The sequence below is a fragment of the Panonychus citri genome, unplaced genomic scaffold, assembly GCF_014898815.1.
Source record: "Panonychus citri isolate SS breed McGregor unplaced genomic scaffold, ASM1489881v1 Contig00064, whole genome shotgun sequence".
Taxonomy (NCBI): Eukaryota; Metazoa; Arthropoda; class Arachnida; order Trombidiformes; family Tetranychidae; genus Panonychus; species Panonychus citri.
This window is the reverse complement of record NW_026515469.1, coordinates 1-14,564: the sequence shown is the minus strand read 5'-3', so window position 1 is coordinate 14,564 and position 14,564 is coordinate 1. Positions and strand designations below refer to the sequence as shown.

The 14,564-nt window shown below is 34.8% G+C and overlaps 3 protein-coding genes across 3 annotated transcripts; 1 reads left to right on the top strand and 2 right to left on the bottom strand.

The window, feature by feature from the left end:
• Nucleotides 1-100: 100 nt before the first annotated feature.
• LOC128386222 (eukaryotic translation initiation factor 3 subunit A-like) lies at nucleotides 101-4,039 on the bottom strand. Its single transcript, XM_053345220.1, has 2 exons — nucleotides 3,867-4,039; nucleotides 101-3,721 (listed from the first exon to the last, which is right to left on the bottom strand). The coding sequence occupies exons 1-2, from the start codon at nucleotides 3,913-3,915 to the stop codon at nucleotides 324-326; spliced, it is 3,447 nt and encodes a 1,148-aa protein (XP_053201195.1). The 5' UTR covers nucleotides 3,916-4,039; the 3' UTR covers nucleotides 101-323.
• Nucleotides 4,040-4,101: 62 nt separating this feature from the next.
• On the top strand, nucleotides 4,102-11,233 carry LOC128386221 (AT-rich interactive domain-containing protein 2-like). The gene is made up of 8 exons (XM_053345219.1): nucleotides 4,102-4,254; nucleotides 4,806-5,948; nucleotides 6,070-6,202; nucleotides 6,355-9,289; nucleotides 9,385-9,550; nucleotides 9,638-9,790; nucleotides 9,884-9,996; nucleotides 10,090-11,233. The coding sequence occupies exons 2-8, from the start codon at nucleotides 4,833-4,835 to the stop codon at nucleotides 10,214-10,216; spliced, it is 4,743 nt and encodes a 1,580-aa protein (XP_053201194.1). The 5' UTR covers nucleotides 4,102-4,254; nucleotides 4,806-4,832; the 3' UTR covers nucleotides 10,217-11,233.
• A 48-nt stretch (nucleotides 11,234-11,281) lies between these two features.
• On the bottom strand, nucleotides 11,282-14,551 carry LOC128386223 (ER membrane protein complex subunit 1-like). Its single transcript, XM_053345221.1, is given in 3 exon segments — nucleotides 11,282-13,006; nucleotides 13,009-13,269; nucleotides 13,272-14,551. Coding segments are annotated over 3 exon segments (2,892 nt in total). The 5' UTR covers nucleotides 14,395-14,551; the 3' UTR covers nucleotides 11,282-11,498.
• Nucleotides 14,552-14,564: the final 13 nt, after the last annotated feature.

Genomic DNA, 14,564 nt, shown 5'->3' with positions numbered 1-14,564 from the left:
TATCAACTGATTGTGGGAATTTAATAGAATTCAAGTAAAGAGACAATTTGATAATCGGCTAATTGTTGCTTTTGGACAGAAAGAAAATGGAAAGTTACAATTACGATTAAAATTACCGATCTTTAATTCGCGAAAAGACAAATTAAACAACGAGAGTGAAGTGCAATTGATTAATTTTATATGATACAAAAATTTTAATATGTTTTAAAGTCAATACCAATACTATTGTCTTGATTTAATTTTGTTTTTTTCATCTTCTCAACCTTAATTGTTGTAATTTTGTTTTACTGTTTTTTTTGTGTGTGTCTTTCAAATTAAGAAAATCATTTTTTTGGTAAGGGCCGTGGTGGTGGTTTATCGCTTTTTATATTAGACCTAATTGATTGCGGTTCTTCTCGGTTGGTTGGCCCTTGGGATCTCCATACATCTCGAGATGTTTTATATGATTTTGTTTGAGAATCACCATCATCCTTTTCTTTTTGATCTCTGTCTCTATCACCTCTGTCACTTCTCTCGAATCTTCTCTCAGGATCTCTATTATCACGTCCGAAATCTCGCCTTCCTCGGTTTGAATAACCACCATCTCGATTTTCATAATCTTGGTCTTTATCTGTATTACCATGACGGAATCCACCAGGTCGAGGTCGATAAGGTCTATCAATTTGGCTTGAAGGTTCATCGGTGGGTTTGTCCCTCCAGCTACCACCAGAGTCATCATTGTCTCGAGGAGCAGGGCGATTAAAGTCTTTAGAGCTTCGGCCAAAATATTTCGGTCTATCTCGAGATTCACCGTAACCTCCTCGGTCACCTCGGTCCCCACGATCTCCTCCTCGATCTCCTCCTCGATCTCCTCCCCGATCTCCTCTATCGCCTCTATCACCTCTATCGCCCCGGTCAATTCGGTCATCTCTGTCTCCTTTATCACCTCGGTCTCCTTTGTCGGCTCTTTCACGATATGGAATTCGATCTGGAATTCGATCGAGACCTCTATCAGGTCGACGAAGTTCGGGCACTTCAGATCGATCAGCAGTTGCCGCCGATCCTCTCCAGTTATCAATAGCATCACCTTTAGATGGAGGTGGTTTACGTTCAATAGTTTTCTCTTCTTTCGGTGGTTCGTATTTAACTCGAGCTGCTTCCGCTTCTCGAGCCATTTTTTCTTCAATTTCTTTCTCTTTGGCGGCCTTCTTTTTAGCCATTTCTTCGAATTTCTTCTCCGCTTCTCTATTTTCTTCTTCCTTTCTTTTACGCTCTTCTTCTTTACGTTTCCTTTCTTCTTCTGCTTTGCGTTTCTCTTCGGCTTCTCTTCGTGCTCGATAAAAGGCTTCTCGACGATCCTTTTTACGTTGAACTTTCCTTTCAACCATTCGTATCTCTTTCGCTTCATCGAAAGCTTTTTTCCATTCAGCATATTGTTCAACATAAAGTTTATGACGACGCTCTTTGATTAAATTAATATATTCATCACGATCAGCTCGCATTCTATTCAATCTTTCTTTGTGTTGAATTGCTTGTTCTCTTTCGGCATGTAAAGCAGCAATTCTTTCATTTTCCATCTCAATCCATTCCTCTTCATCACGTTTACGCCATTCTTCATAGGCTTCCAATAGAAGAGGAATTTCTTCTTGACGTTTAGCTCGTTCAAAGTGATCAATTTTCCTTTCATGATTTCGTTGTCGAGTTATCTGGTCAATTCTTTCCTTCTCTAATTGTTTCATTTGTCGAGATTTAATGTCTTCAATCTTTAATTTACCCAATTCATCGTCATTTAAACCTTCAAGAAGCTTGGGATCGGTTGTTTTCATTCGTTCCAATTGATCGAGGGCCATTCGCTTCTTCAATTCAAGATCTTCTTTAAGTTTCATTTGCCGTTGTCTCTCTTCGGCTTCCTTGGCTAATCTTTCTTCTTCGGCCAATCGTAGTTCACGTTGTTTACCTTCCAAGATTTCTTTCTCCTTTTTCTCTCTTTCCATTCCAATTTGCTCTAATTCAACCTTTCTCCTTTCAATGTAATCATGTCTTTCCAAAATTGCTTTATGATCAGCCTTCTTGTTTGATTCATAATTGGCCATCATTCGCCTCTTAACGTCATTCTTGTGAACCTTAATCTTTTCAGGTTCCACCATGGCTCTTGCTTTTTGTAAAACTGAATACATGGTAACGAGTTGCTGTCTAATCTGTTCACTTGGCATACTTTGTAAATGAGGACCTTCAATTATCTCCTCACCATGGGAAGCTCTTAACTCGGTTCCAAAATAGAAACATCTACCTCGATGATCAATACGAACTTGAAGATCATTACGACGAGCAGCTGAAACAATCATGTGTTCCAAATGAATTTTATCAATAACAGGACACAATTCAATTAGACGAGAGTATTCAATACTTTCATAGACTTGACTTATTTCTTTTAAAAGACGAATAAGTGTAACATCCTTAAGGGCAGTTGTATATTGACTGAGATCACCACTAATTTCACATGTTTCGATGAAATCAATACATTCACCAACTCTTTTAGATAAAAGTAATGGATGAAATTCAACTTCCAACCAATGGTAAAGGCTTTGAAGAGTTGGAAACGCATGTTGTAATACTCCCATTCTTTTAAGATCTTTAATTAGAGTAGATCGAGTTGGTGCCGAAGTTAAACCTAAAAGTGATGCTAGGTTTCTTTGATGATTTTCGATAACATTTTCTTCAGTGTCAACAAGCTTATCAATTTCGGGTCGAGTTGGAGGAATTGGTATGGAAAGAGTAGCACAAACAACACGAGAAGCCATTTTTTGAACATCTTCCGGTGTAATGTTTTTCCGAAGTTCTTTAGTTAAAGTGAACAGTTTAAAAAGAGCAGCGGCATGGAAAAGAGGACAATTGGCTTTCCAGAAGACAAGGGACAATTTAGTATAATAATTAGACATTAATTGAGGTTTAGGAAGTTTCTTGGATAAATTCATCAATCCAAATTTCTTAATATCATCTGTTGCTCTATATGCTTCTTGCCAAAGCTCCATTTGAATGGCTGAATCAAGTTGAACAAGGCGTGTTTCCAAGTGCATTGCTTGGCTATCAGGATTGTTAAGATTGATAAAATTTTGTTGCTGATGGGTAACTTGATTAGTGTTGATCAATTGTTGCTGCTTCTTCAATAGATCAAGGTGAAGATGTAAATTTTCACTTAATTTACGAAATTCGGCTTTACGATTATACTTGATACAAAATTGGAAAGCTTTATGAGCTATATCATGATATAATCTTTCAGTCCTTGGATTGTTTCTCAATATGTCTAAACAGTGTCGATAAGATTCCCATAAAAATCTTACCCATGGAAGTAGAATAACACGATCAGTTCTATCTTGATTATCTTCAGAACTAACAGTTCCCATAAGAAGAGATTCCGGTGTTTGTAGATCATCCAAATCATCAACATCATCAACACCAGAGGCATGTGATTTCTCCCGAGCCGATTCAGCTTCACTTTCAGCCATTTGTAAATATTTTCTCACCGTATCTTCAAACGATTTAATGTAAGCCTGTTGACAGATAATCTTATACTGATAGATACCCTCCTTGGCGACAAAGCTCATACGAAGTTCAACACAAAGTTCCAAATATTTCATCATAATATCCTCATGTTCCTTTTTCCAGGCTCGATGTTTACGTGAACGTAAAACATCACAAAGAATCTCCAATGCACGTGGCTTTTTACCAACATCGATAAACTCTACAATAAGAACACAAACACACAAACAACAGAAAAAGATAGAAAACCACACACAAAACACACACAGAGAGAAATAGAAAAATCCATTAGCAAAAGAGAAAAATTGAAAAATATCACAGAGAGAAAACGAAAGAAAATTACTTACCATTAGCCCGTTTAAGGGCATTTTCGAGTCGCTGAAAGTAAACAGGCATCTTAATTAAACACAATTACTAATAATTAATTTTCTAATACCAAATTAACGTATGTTTTTAATTTTCTTAAAGATAATCAAAAAAAAACAACACAACAAAGAGACGAGAAGATTTTCCGTTTCCGGGACGTAACCATGGAAACGCCGAAGCTCCCCCTGGATAAATGGAAGCTAATTCTTGTTCACGTGACCCAATCATCATCTTTACTTTCAAGTCTATAGTCAGAAATGGAGAAAAATAATTAAATTTAATTCAATTGTTTTCACTGATTTACCATCAACTTTAATTAACCAGTCATCATACGAAGATTGACTTGGTTATTCTATCGCCTGTTAATTGGTAAGTTGCAACAATTTAATTCCAATCGTTGTTCTTTTCTCCCTTTATTGTGTCTCCATACTATCAATTCTCTTCTACTACCTCTTTTTTTTTCCATTCCTATGTTGTCTTTCTCTCTCTCTCTCTTTCTCTTTCTCTTTCTTTCTTTTTCATTCATATTCTTCCTTCTTTTTTTTTAATAATCCTTTTTTTCTTCTCTTCTTCTTTCTCTCTTACTTGTGTGTGTGTCTGTGTGTTTCCTTTGACTACATTTTGTTTCACTTTTTCTTCTATTTTGTTTTTGTTTGTGTCTCTATTTTCACTTGTGTTGATATTTAATTTATTCTTTTGCTTTTTTCCCTCGCCTTCTCTTTCTCTCTCTCTCTCTCTCTTTTTATACTTTTCACTTTCTCTGTCTGTTACTCTCTCTTTTTTTCCCTATCTCTTTCTATTTCTCTTGGTCTCTCTTTCTCTTTTTTTTTCTCTATGTGTGTGTGTCTCTCTTTTTTTTTGCTGATTTTCTATTCTCTTTTCTTTCATTTTTTCTTTAAATCAAATCTTCTCCTGACCAGTTGTGTGTTTTTCCAATAAAAACTACAATGTCTGGATATGATTCATTGAGGAGTCGTACACCAAAGGAGACACTTTTAGAAGGCTTTGTTAAGCGTATGAAGAAATCAAATGAAGAAGGTAGATACAAAGGAACCCGAATTGACCATGCAAATTTTATTTCCAATGATTCTCAAGAACCGTCCGGAGAGGATATGTGTGGTGAAATGGTGGATAAAATGGTTACCAAGATACAATTGGCTCCAGTTAATCCATTAAATAAACTCTATTGTAGTTTAATGAGTGGTCTTAGCAATGAGATTGACTTTGGTCTTCGTATATCAACAGTTCTAGCCAATTCCAAGGAATCTTCATGGATATCAGATTTCAAATTTATTGATATTCTAATTGACAGTGTTGAACCATATTCATGTTGCTGTGATGAAGAAAATAGTGATTTGGTTAAACAAATTGATAATGGTAGAGTTTTCTGCAATATCCGTGTCAAAGATGATCTAAATAATCAATCTAAACCATGTACCTGTTTACAAAGATTTTGGTCTGGATTATTTATGGATAAAAGAGTAATGAATCTAGTTTATGGTTCATCTTCATCAAATGATTTAGATGAAAATGGTGATTCTTACATGAAATCCACAATGGATGATGATGATGTTTCTTATGATTCGGATGATGAAAATCTTTCTAATTTTATGGACACCAAAAAGCATGAACCTAAAAATCACCAGCGAATCTACAATCTAATTAAAAAGGTAACCGAGATAATTAGAAATTTATCATTTAACATCTCGGAATCTTCTATACCAAATGTTAGTGATGAATCAAGCGCCAGTGGTTATTCATATAACTTTGCGACAATCAATCTCTTGAAATTCCTAGTTCTGTTAATTTCCTGTAAAGATCAATATTATCAAAATCTTGGTTTGGATATAATCTCCAATATTTCATCACATGTCGCCATTAACAGCGTTAACTCGCAATATTTAACATTTTTAGATTTAATTAATAGATATTGTATCAATGCAATACTATCTTCAAATGACATCCATCAAATTAACCGAAGCCTGGAAATAATTTGTAAAATTATTTCAAGATACAACAATGATCCCAGCGAATATATAGCAATTCAGCTATTGGATCAAGAAGTAATTAACCTTTTTACCTTTAATTCCAATAATTATAGTTGATGATTGTGCATATTAACTAATCCTTTTCTCTTTTTTTTTCTCTTCTTATCTTGACAATTATTTTCTTTGTATCTTTCAGCTTCTCCAAAGATTAACGGAATTATTAACCTGTCAACATGATGTGAGCATAGTGATCTCATCTCTTGAATTACTTTTCGCTCTCTCAGAATCATATCCTAAACTTTTAGCCGAAGAAAGCAAATATCTCATAAGTAAGTTACCTTTTTCCCGCACTCTCATCCAATCGAAAAACTAAATGTCTCACTTATTTACTCACTCAGTTTCACTCTTTTTCCCTCCCTCTTTATTGCTCACTACAATTCTTATAATGTTGTTTTACTTTCTTTCTATTTTCTATCTTTAGAAATACTTGTAATGCTCCTCAACTGTGAGGCTTCTTCATTTTTCACTAAGAGTGCGCTTTCAAGGATTAAAATTATAGATGAAAGGCCTAAACCAATTGAATTAAGTAACAAAACACCTAATCAAAAAACGACCACAACTACAACCTTTGTTACACCAACAACAACAGACAATGAAAGTTACGCTGTCGCTTGGCTTCGATCATGTTTCGAAGCTAAACCCAATCCTGGTACACTTTTAAGGCTTAATGAAATATACGAAGATTATGTCAAAGAATGTATCCGTTGTGATCGTAAAAATGTTATCTCTGCTCATAATTTTGCGATTCTAACCAAAAGATGTTTCCCCTCAATCACCATGACCGGTCCAATAATTGACGGACTAATTCGTCGAACTGTTACAATAACCACTTCCACCAAAGGTCCTGGTGGATTATCATCTCCCATTCTTAAAGCTCAGCTATGTGCTCCTCCCAAAGCGGGCTCCCTTTCTCCTGGTCCAGGTGGTGTATCCACTCCTCCCAATACAACATCTACTTTAATTAAAAATCTATTGGCAAATAAACTGAGAACCAATAATAATAGCCAAGGAACATCACCTTGTACAACAACCATTTCATCATTTTCCTCTATTACCACCGGATCTGTTACGGTAACTCCAGCTTCTGCTTCATCTCCTAGTTCATCAAATAAAGACAATGGAAATTGTAGTAAATCTGATACCACCACAACAATCATTCCTTGTACCATTAACAATCTCAACAGTACCTTTACTCAACCCCAGAAGCCACAAGAACCTTATCCTGATCCAGCTGATTTAACGCCCAGTGCCAATAAAACAGCTTTCTCCAATTCATCACAGTCTAATAAGTCAAAAGATTCAAACTCTCACAGTAATACTACACCAACAACGGTCATTACTTCTAATACACCATCACATTCATCAACATCTTCAACCTCATCAACTTCAACATTAACATTAACATCATCCTCATCATCTTCATCTACTTCATCATCAACACCTTTGAATAACATTTTCGTTACCAGCACAAGTAATAACAACTCATCTTTATCAACAAGTGTCACCATAACACCAGCAATCGCAAATACAACACCTTTAATACCAGCAGTGTCAAGTGGAGGATCAGTTAATACTCAACAAGTAATTGTTACAGCTAATCCAACATCAACTGCAAACATTTTACAACCTCAAACAACCTGTATCACAACTGGTCAAGCTTTACAAGGTGGATCTGTTTTATTCACTACACCAGGTCAACCTGGTCAATCCCTCCAACCAAATCAACCTCAACAATTTTTATTAGTACGAACCATAGTTGGTAATCAACAGCAAACCGGCCTGGTTGGTATGCCTGCAGGAGTAGCTTCTGGTACACCGGTGCGATTAATTTTACCACCAGGATTTCTTACCCAGCAACGACCAATTCAACAGGCCAACGGTGTTGCCCCAGTTGCGATAACAAGTTCAAATGATTCATTAACTCGTAACGCAATTCAAACTGTCTTGACTAACTCAAACAAATTACCGATAACCGTTAGCACATCGCAAACTTTTGTAACCAGTCAACCGATAACATCCTTAGCCAATGTTACAACCGCTTCTTCATCAACATCTCAGACAGCAAATTCTAATTCAAATGATATTCTACTGAAAGCTGTTTTAGGAAGTGGAATTGTCAGTGAAAATCCATCAACACCAACCAATTCGAACACTATTCCCAATAGATCTAATACAGTTAAATCATCGCCTTTGCTTAATGTTCTTCTCGATAAAGGAAAACTTCCTGATTTCTCTGCCATGGCAGGAACTATAAATCAGTCTAATGTAACAAATTCATGTGTAACAACCATCACCTCTGTGACCACCTCATCATCATCAACCACCCCCTTTAACAATCCACCGATATTAAATACTGTATCATCAGCATCAACTCCCATCACAAATATGTCACCATCACAATCTAATAAGGTGTACATATTGACCACAAAATCATCTTTACCAATCAAAAATGTGTCCAATGTTCAACAACAACAACAACAGTTAGGAGGGCAGATAAACTCAACTACTGTCGCAACAAATAATCTCCAAAAGTCCATCACAGTACAACAATTAAATCCAACATTAACAGTGCAACAACAATTAGCTACTAATGTAATTCAACAACCGCCAACAACAACCCAACAATCAGCCATAAATAGTTCTGAAACCACATTAAACAGCTCAACATTAGTATCTGTTTCAACGCCAACGTTAAATAAACTAGTGTCTTCAACAACAGATTCATCAACTTCTATACAAAAAACTTCAATATCCTCTACAACAGTTAAACCTATTCAAATTGACACATTGGAATCTAAATCAACTTTAATCAATATAAAAACTGAACTAAGTAATGGTGAAATAACCTCAAATTTGGTACAAGAAATTGGTAAATCAACTATCAAACCACCAAATGAAATAATATCAGTTAATGAGTTGAATAAATCAATTGAAAGTAGTGCAAGTAAATTGATCTCAAAAAGATCTAATGAAGAAGAAGATGGTAAACCTGAAGCCAATAAGAAAATGAAATCCAATAACTCCATAAATTCAATTAGCATAACGCCTTTAAAGAAGGAAATTACAGTTGAATCACAGCAATTAACTAATAAAATCAAAACAAATGGTACAAGTGTAATTACCTCATCTAATGGTCAACAAGGAAAAGAGTTAACATCTTCATCTTCACAACAAAACAAATCCATGACAGATTCAGCAACAAACACATCACCCCCTGGTCCCGTCAATGGAACTCCAAACACCAATGCCTCTAATACTGCTCAAACTGCAACTGTTAAATCAAAGCCAGCAATCAAATCCACCTCAGTCAATCTTAAAAATTTACAATTTCATTGTGAATGGCACGAGTGTAAAAAGTAAGTGTATCTCAACAATTAATCACTTTGCACATGACTGTTGCTCAATCAAAGATTTAATGTTTATTTCTTTAATTGTTTTCCTTTCTTTCCAGAGTTTTCAATCGTCCATCTCAAGTTTATTGGCATGTTCATAAAGAACATGTCAATATCTACGGAAATACCTCTGAAAAAATGACCTGTAAATGGGGTGGCCTAGAGGGAAGAGGACCTGGTTGTTTAGCATCTAGACCAAAATTATCTTTATTAACTCATATTAATGTGAGTTGATTTGTTTTTCTGTTGATCATCATTGATTATCAAACTATGAAACTGTTTTAATTGAGAGTATTTTTTTTGTTATTGCAGGATTTTCATTGTAATGCTGCTGCCTTACAGCAATCGGCTATACGACGTGAGTCTGGAGTTAATGTACCACCACCAATTGTGCCACCCGCTCATCCAGGTTACTCTTCTAACGCTGCCCTTTTAGCCATCCGAAGGCATGCCATTAATTATGTGGTAAGCATGAATAAAGATAAATTAACAAACTGTTATTTAATAGTTTCCATTATTATTAATCACTAATTATCTTTTTCTCTTTTGTCTTAACAGGAACTTCCCAAGCCCCCGCCAATTACACCTTTAACTCCAATAACAACTAGCATACGTTTAACAGCAGCTTTAATCTTGAGAAATTTGGCTCAAGTTTCATCCAAGCTTAGATCGTAAGTATTTATCTTCTATCTTCATGTAAATTAACCTCACCAATATAAATTAATCTTTTTTCCAAATCTTATTTATCTCCTTTTTTCCCATAGATTTTTACAAAGTCTCGAACCCTATTTAAGTGAACTTTGCATAGTCGAAGGACGAGAAGAGTCAAGAACCATCGCACAGTGTTTAGGTGTAATAACGGAAAGAAATGAAAGAAAAAAAGCTGAATAGATTCATTTATGAAGAAAAATCTAATTCAAAAAAGTCTAGATCATCATAAGAAAGAAAGCGTGTTGATAACCAGAGGAACCACCAAAATCTCCGCCACTAAAGTATCAATTACTCAAGCGAAACAATAAATAAACAAGAGGATCTGATTGAACAATTAAAACAAAATAATACCATCAACTAAACTGGATTAAAATTAAAGTTGCCTGTTGAAATGATTTCAAAAACCAAATTAACTTCTATCAATACTCCTCCGATCACCTTTTCCCATGGTTTCTGGTTAACCCTCTGAAGTGGATTAGTTCATGTTTAAAAGCAAATTGCAACAAAAAATTATAGCCTGATAGTTGTATAAATTTATATCGCTGAATGTTCAAGGTTATTTATATTTATGTTATATTGAGCATTTATTGAATGCATTTCTCTCCCTTTCTCTTTCTCTCTCTCTCTTTCTTTATATCATTTTTTTCCGGTAAACTTAAAAAAAATCATCATCAATGTGAATCTTAAGTGTATTTTTTGGAGAGGTCATTTTTTTGTTTGTCAATAGCAAAACTTTGCCTTGAGGAAAAAAAAACAATAAGATGTTAATTGTATCAAAGGAAATTTAAATCTCCAGGGAACAAGTCAACGATGAGTTGATAGATTTAATTTTTTGCACGTTAAATTGTCAACAGATAAACAACCAAACCACATTACACACACAAGAATAATTAAGGATCAATTAAAGCAAAGGAACACCACAAGATTGATTGAGGAGATGAAACAAAAAACAATTGTGTATAAAAAATTTCTATTATCTCATTTTTCTCCCTCTCATCCCTATCCAACTCTCTCAAGTTAACTCTCCTTATAATCCCATCCCCGCCTTTATTTTCACACCTTTTCTCCCTCTTCCCCTCTCTCTCTTTCTCATCCTCTCCTTGTCTCTCTCTCATTCTCACCCATTTTTATTTAACTTTGCTTTTCGTGATCAGCGCTTTTTTTATTGCATTTGAATAAATTTATTGTACACCCATACACAGTAAGAGTATCCAAATTAATTGACAATTAATTGCAAATTATAACTTTTGTTTTCTGAAAAAAAGTCTTTATTGAAAATTGATTCAATAACATGAAAGGTTTCACATTTAGTTGGTAAATTAAATTATTACAATATTTGATTCGGGCAAAGTTTTACAAACTATTATTTTTTTTTCTTGTTTTCTGTTTGTTTTGTTTTTATCATTTCCTAATTAACTTTCGACTTGTATAATTAGGAGTTTGCATTAATTACTTTACACTATTATTTCCAGGCAGCATTGAGCGTTTTCCTTGATGCCAGATATTTAGTTGCAATAGAAAATAACAAAAGAGCAGTAAGAACAATAATTATTAAAAGATTATCAAAATCGTCTTTAAGTATGTCGAAAGTTTTAGAAGGGGTAACTCGAGTATAGTAAATGTCCAGACCAGTGATAAAAAGAAGTGATGTAGATTCAAGGGAAGATGAACCAACATAAATTCGGTTAACATCGACTACCGATTGATTGTAGTTAATTATTCCTTCCGAGGGAATCGGTAATTCAGGTATGTAGGGTGGTAGGTAGACACCACCTTCCTCCATGGCTGCAGCCGAAGATGCATACTTTGAATTGGCGAATGAAGCTCGACGAGGATCGAGGAAAATTTTGGGTAAAGATAATATACCACCGGAGGTTAGAGCAATTAGAATATGCTTATTGGTAATACCGCGAATTGTTTGAGTCTCCCTCATGGCTCGTATTCCAGTGGGGAAAATAAAGGAAAGATGTTCAATAATTTTGGGCGGTGTTCGCACCGGTGGCGGTGGTGGCATTTCTTTACCCTCGAAAAGTTCCAATGAGCTAATTTCAATTCGACGTTGTTTCTCATTGTAAAATGAGTAGATGATAAAATTTTCAGAGTGAACAAGATGAACTGGATCGGAAGCTCGTCGATGAACAACCGAATAGTAAATAGAACCGGTAACAGCATCGAGAAGATAAAATTGAACCACATTGATTCGGCCTGAATCTTCATCGGAACTTTCCTCACCTCGGTTAACCAATGCAACCAAATTTGGATTAAGATACTTGTAAAGAACAGCTCGATCGGCCAGAACTTTACCCTGAGAGTGAACATGTTCATCAACCTCTTTCCATCGAACCTGAAGACACGATCCAGTTAAAGAGGGTAAATTTAAACTCCACACTTTAAGGGCAATATCGCCCTCTCCCTTGGGTACACCTGATTCAAGGTGTCTCAGTGAATAACCTGATACTTTTTCACTTGTCTGTTTGGAAACCATCATGTAGTAATTATCTTTATGCAATAAAAAGGTATCTCGAGTTGATTCTGGATAAAAGGAAACTTTATCTTCTTCATTCATCAAAATTAATCCTTTAACCCCTTCATCATCTGAATGGTGCATTAACATTGACAATTTAATTCGCATCTTATAATCTTTAACCTCTTCAACACGACCTTCCAATGGATTGTAGGAGATGATATAACCCATAGGTGAGACAATGGACACTCGAGGTGAGAATAAATTGTTTCGTTGAAGGTGAACCGATAGAACTGGTAGTTTATCACATTTTCTTCCACTTTCCATTTCAATTGAATCGATTAGTCTACTTTCTTGGATAATATCATCTTTTAATCGAGCATCATAATGGGACCAGATTATTTTACCCTTTCGAACATTGTCCAGGACAAATAGTTTTCCTCTTTGAGTAACAATGAATAGTAATTTATGGAAACCAAATACATCAGAGACTAGTGATTTCTCCTTGAATCATCTTTAATTGAAGCTAATCTTGTTGCTTCAGAGGTGAATAAAGTTCCATATGATGAGATGATGTATTCTTGGATGGATGATATTTGTGAGTAAAGACGGTTAATGAAAGATGAAAGAAATAGGAAATCATTTGGTAATCCAAAATTATCATTTTGACTGGTTGTTGATGACGATGAAAAATAAGGTAGCGAAATAAATTGTGACCAAATGATTGAAGATAAACTTTCCTCTCGAGACCAATTAGATATTCCTTGTAATTGTAGGAAACGATTCGTTGATCATCAAAAGTTACAATAAATTCAATTTGTGAACCAAATTTAACACATGAGAATCTGTGAACACCATTAGCATGAGAATTAGTTTCAATTGAAGTGAAGAATAATTTTTCCAATTTCCAATCAGAGCCAATTTTGTAAACTTCGATTCCATCATTTACCGGTGATATACCGAAAAATTGTTCACCATTAGATTCACCAGAATTAGATGATATTGTCAATCTTTGTAATTTAGGAAATACTGTTTGTAATTTCAATCCATCGCCATTAGTGTTCAATTTGTAAAGGTAATAGTTTTCCAATTGACCATCGGCTCGAAGTGATCTAAGTCCGAAATGTCCTAAATCGATTCCATTTTGATCAGAAATTTTATCAAGAATATATCTTCCACCATTGGTTAAGGCTTTAGGAAGAGGTTGATTGGACCATTTTGATTCACCCAATTTATTATGATGAATTGAAGTTGTTGTTAAGCAAATGATGTTATTGTAACCAACAATTAAACAATCATTTTCTAAATTAACATTAACCAGATTATCTTCAAGAGATGAATGTTCACTTTCAATTGGTTTAGAAGCAGAATCATCTTTAGTTAATAAAAATTGGAATGATTTAAGTTGATTAACTGATTGACCACATACAATTGTAATCAAGCTTTTAACTGGATCAATGGAAGCCAAACAATTACCATCACCTTGAAGGAAATGATTCCTTTCCACAATTAAATAGCCAAAATCATCTTGTGACCATTTACGAAGGAAAATTTTACTCTCATTTTTAGTTTTATACAAACTAATTGTAATTAAACCATCACCCGTTGAACCAAGAGCACTACCAATGGTTTTCCCTTGTTCCTCTTGGACATTTCTCCAGGCAATCTCACCTTTCCTTGTAATTGCCGAGACAACATTTGTCTCACCGGTTACACAGAAGATTAATTCTTTACTTTCACTATTTGATCTAAGACAATTATCAACATCTATACCAATAAATCGTTGTCTCCAATCCCATTTGTAAATTTGATCCTCATATAAACCATGACTAAGATTAAACCATGAGAATAGAAAACCAATCAATAAAATCGGTAAAACCATGAATCGTATCATCTTTTTCCAACCAAAGATCCACACACAAAGAGAAACAGAGAAAACAAATTAATCTATCATTGAGACAAGAAGAATCACAAAAGGGAAAAAGGTAAAACAATTAATAATTTTACACAATTGCAATCAGTTAATTAGAAGGAGAGAGAGAGAGAAGAAAAAAATAAATTAAT

Bases quoted from the DNA above. Each gene is read 5' to 3' on its own strand.
- LOC128386222 (XM_053345220.1), bottom strand. From the start codon at position 3,915: ATGCCTGTTTACTTTCAGCGACTCGAAAATGCCCTTAAACGGGCTAAT. The intron at 3,722-3,866 runs GTAAGTAATTTT...TTCTTATTGTAG, and splicing joins TGCCCTTAAACGGGCTAATG to AGTTTATCGATGTTGGTAAA.
- LOC128386221 (XM_053345219.1), top strand. From the start codon at position 4,833: ATGTCTGGATATGATTCATTGAGGAGTCGTACACCAAAGGAGACACTT. The intron at 6,203-6,354 runs GTAAGTTACCTT...TTCTATCTTTAG, and splicing joins AGAAAGCAAATATCTCATAA to AAATACTTGTAATGCTCCTC. The intron at 9,290-9,384 runs GTAAGTGTATCT...CTTTCTTTCCAG, and splicing joins GAATGGCACGAGTGTAAAAA to AGTTTTCAATCGTCCATCTC.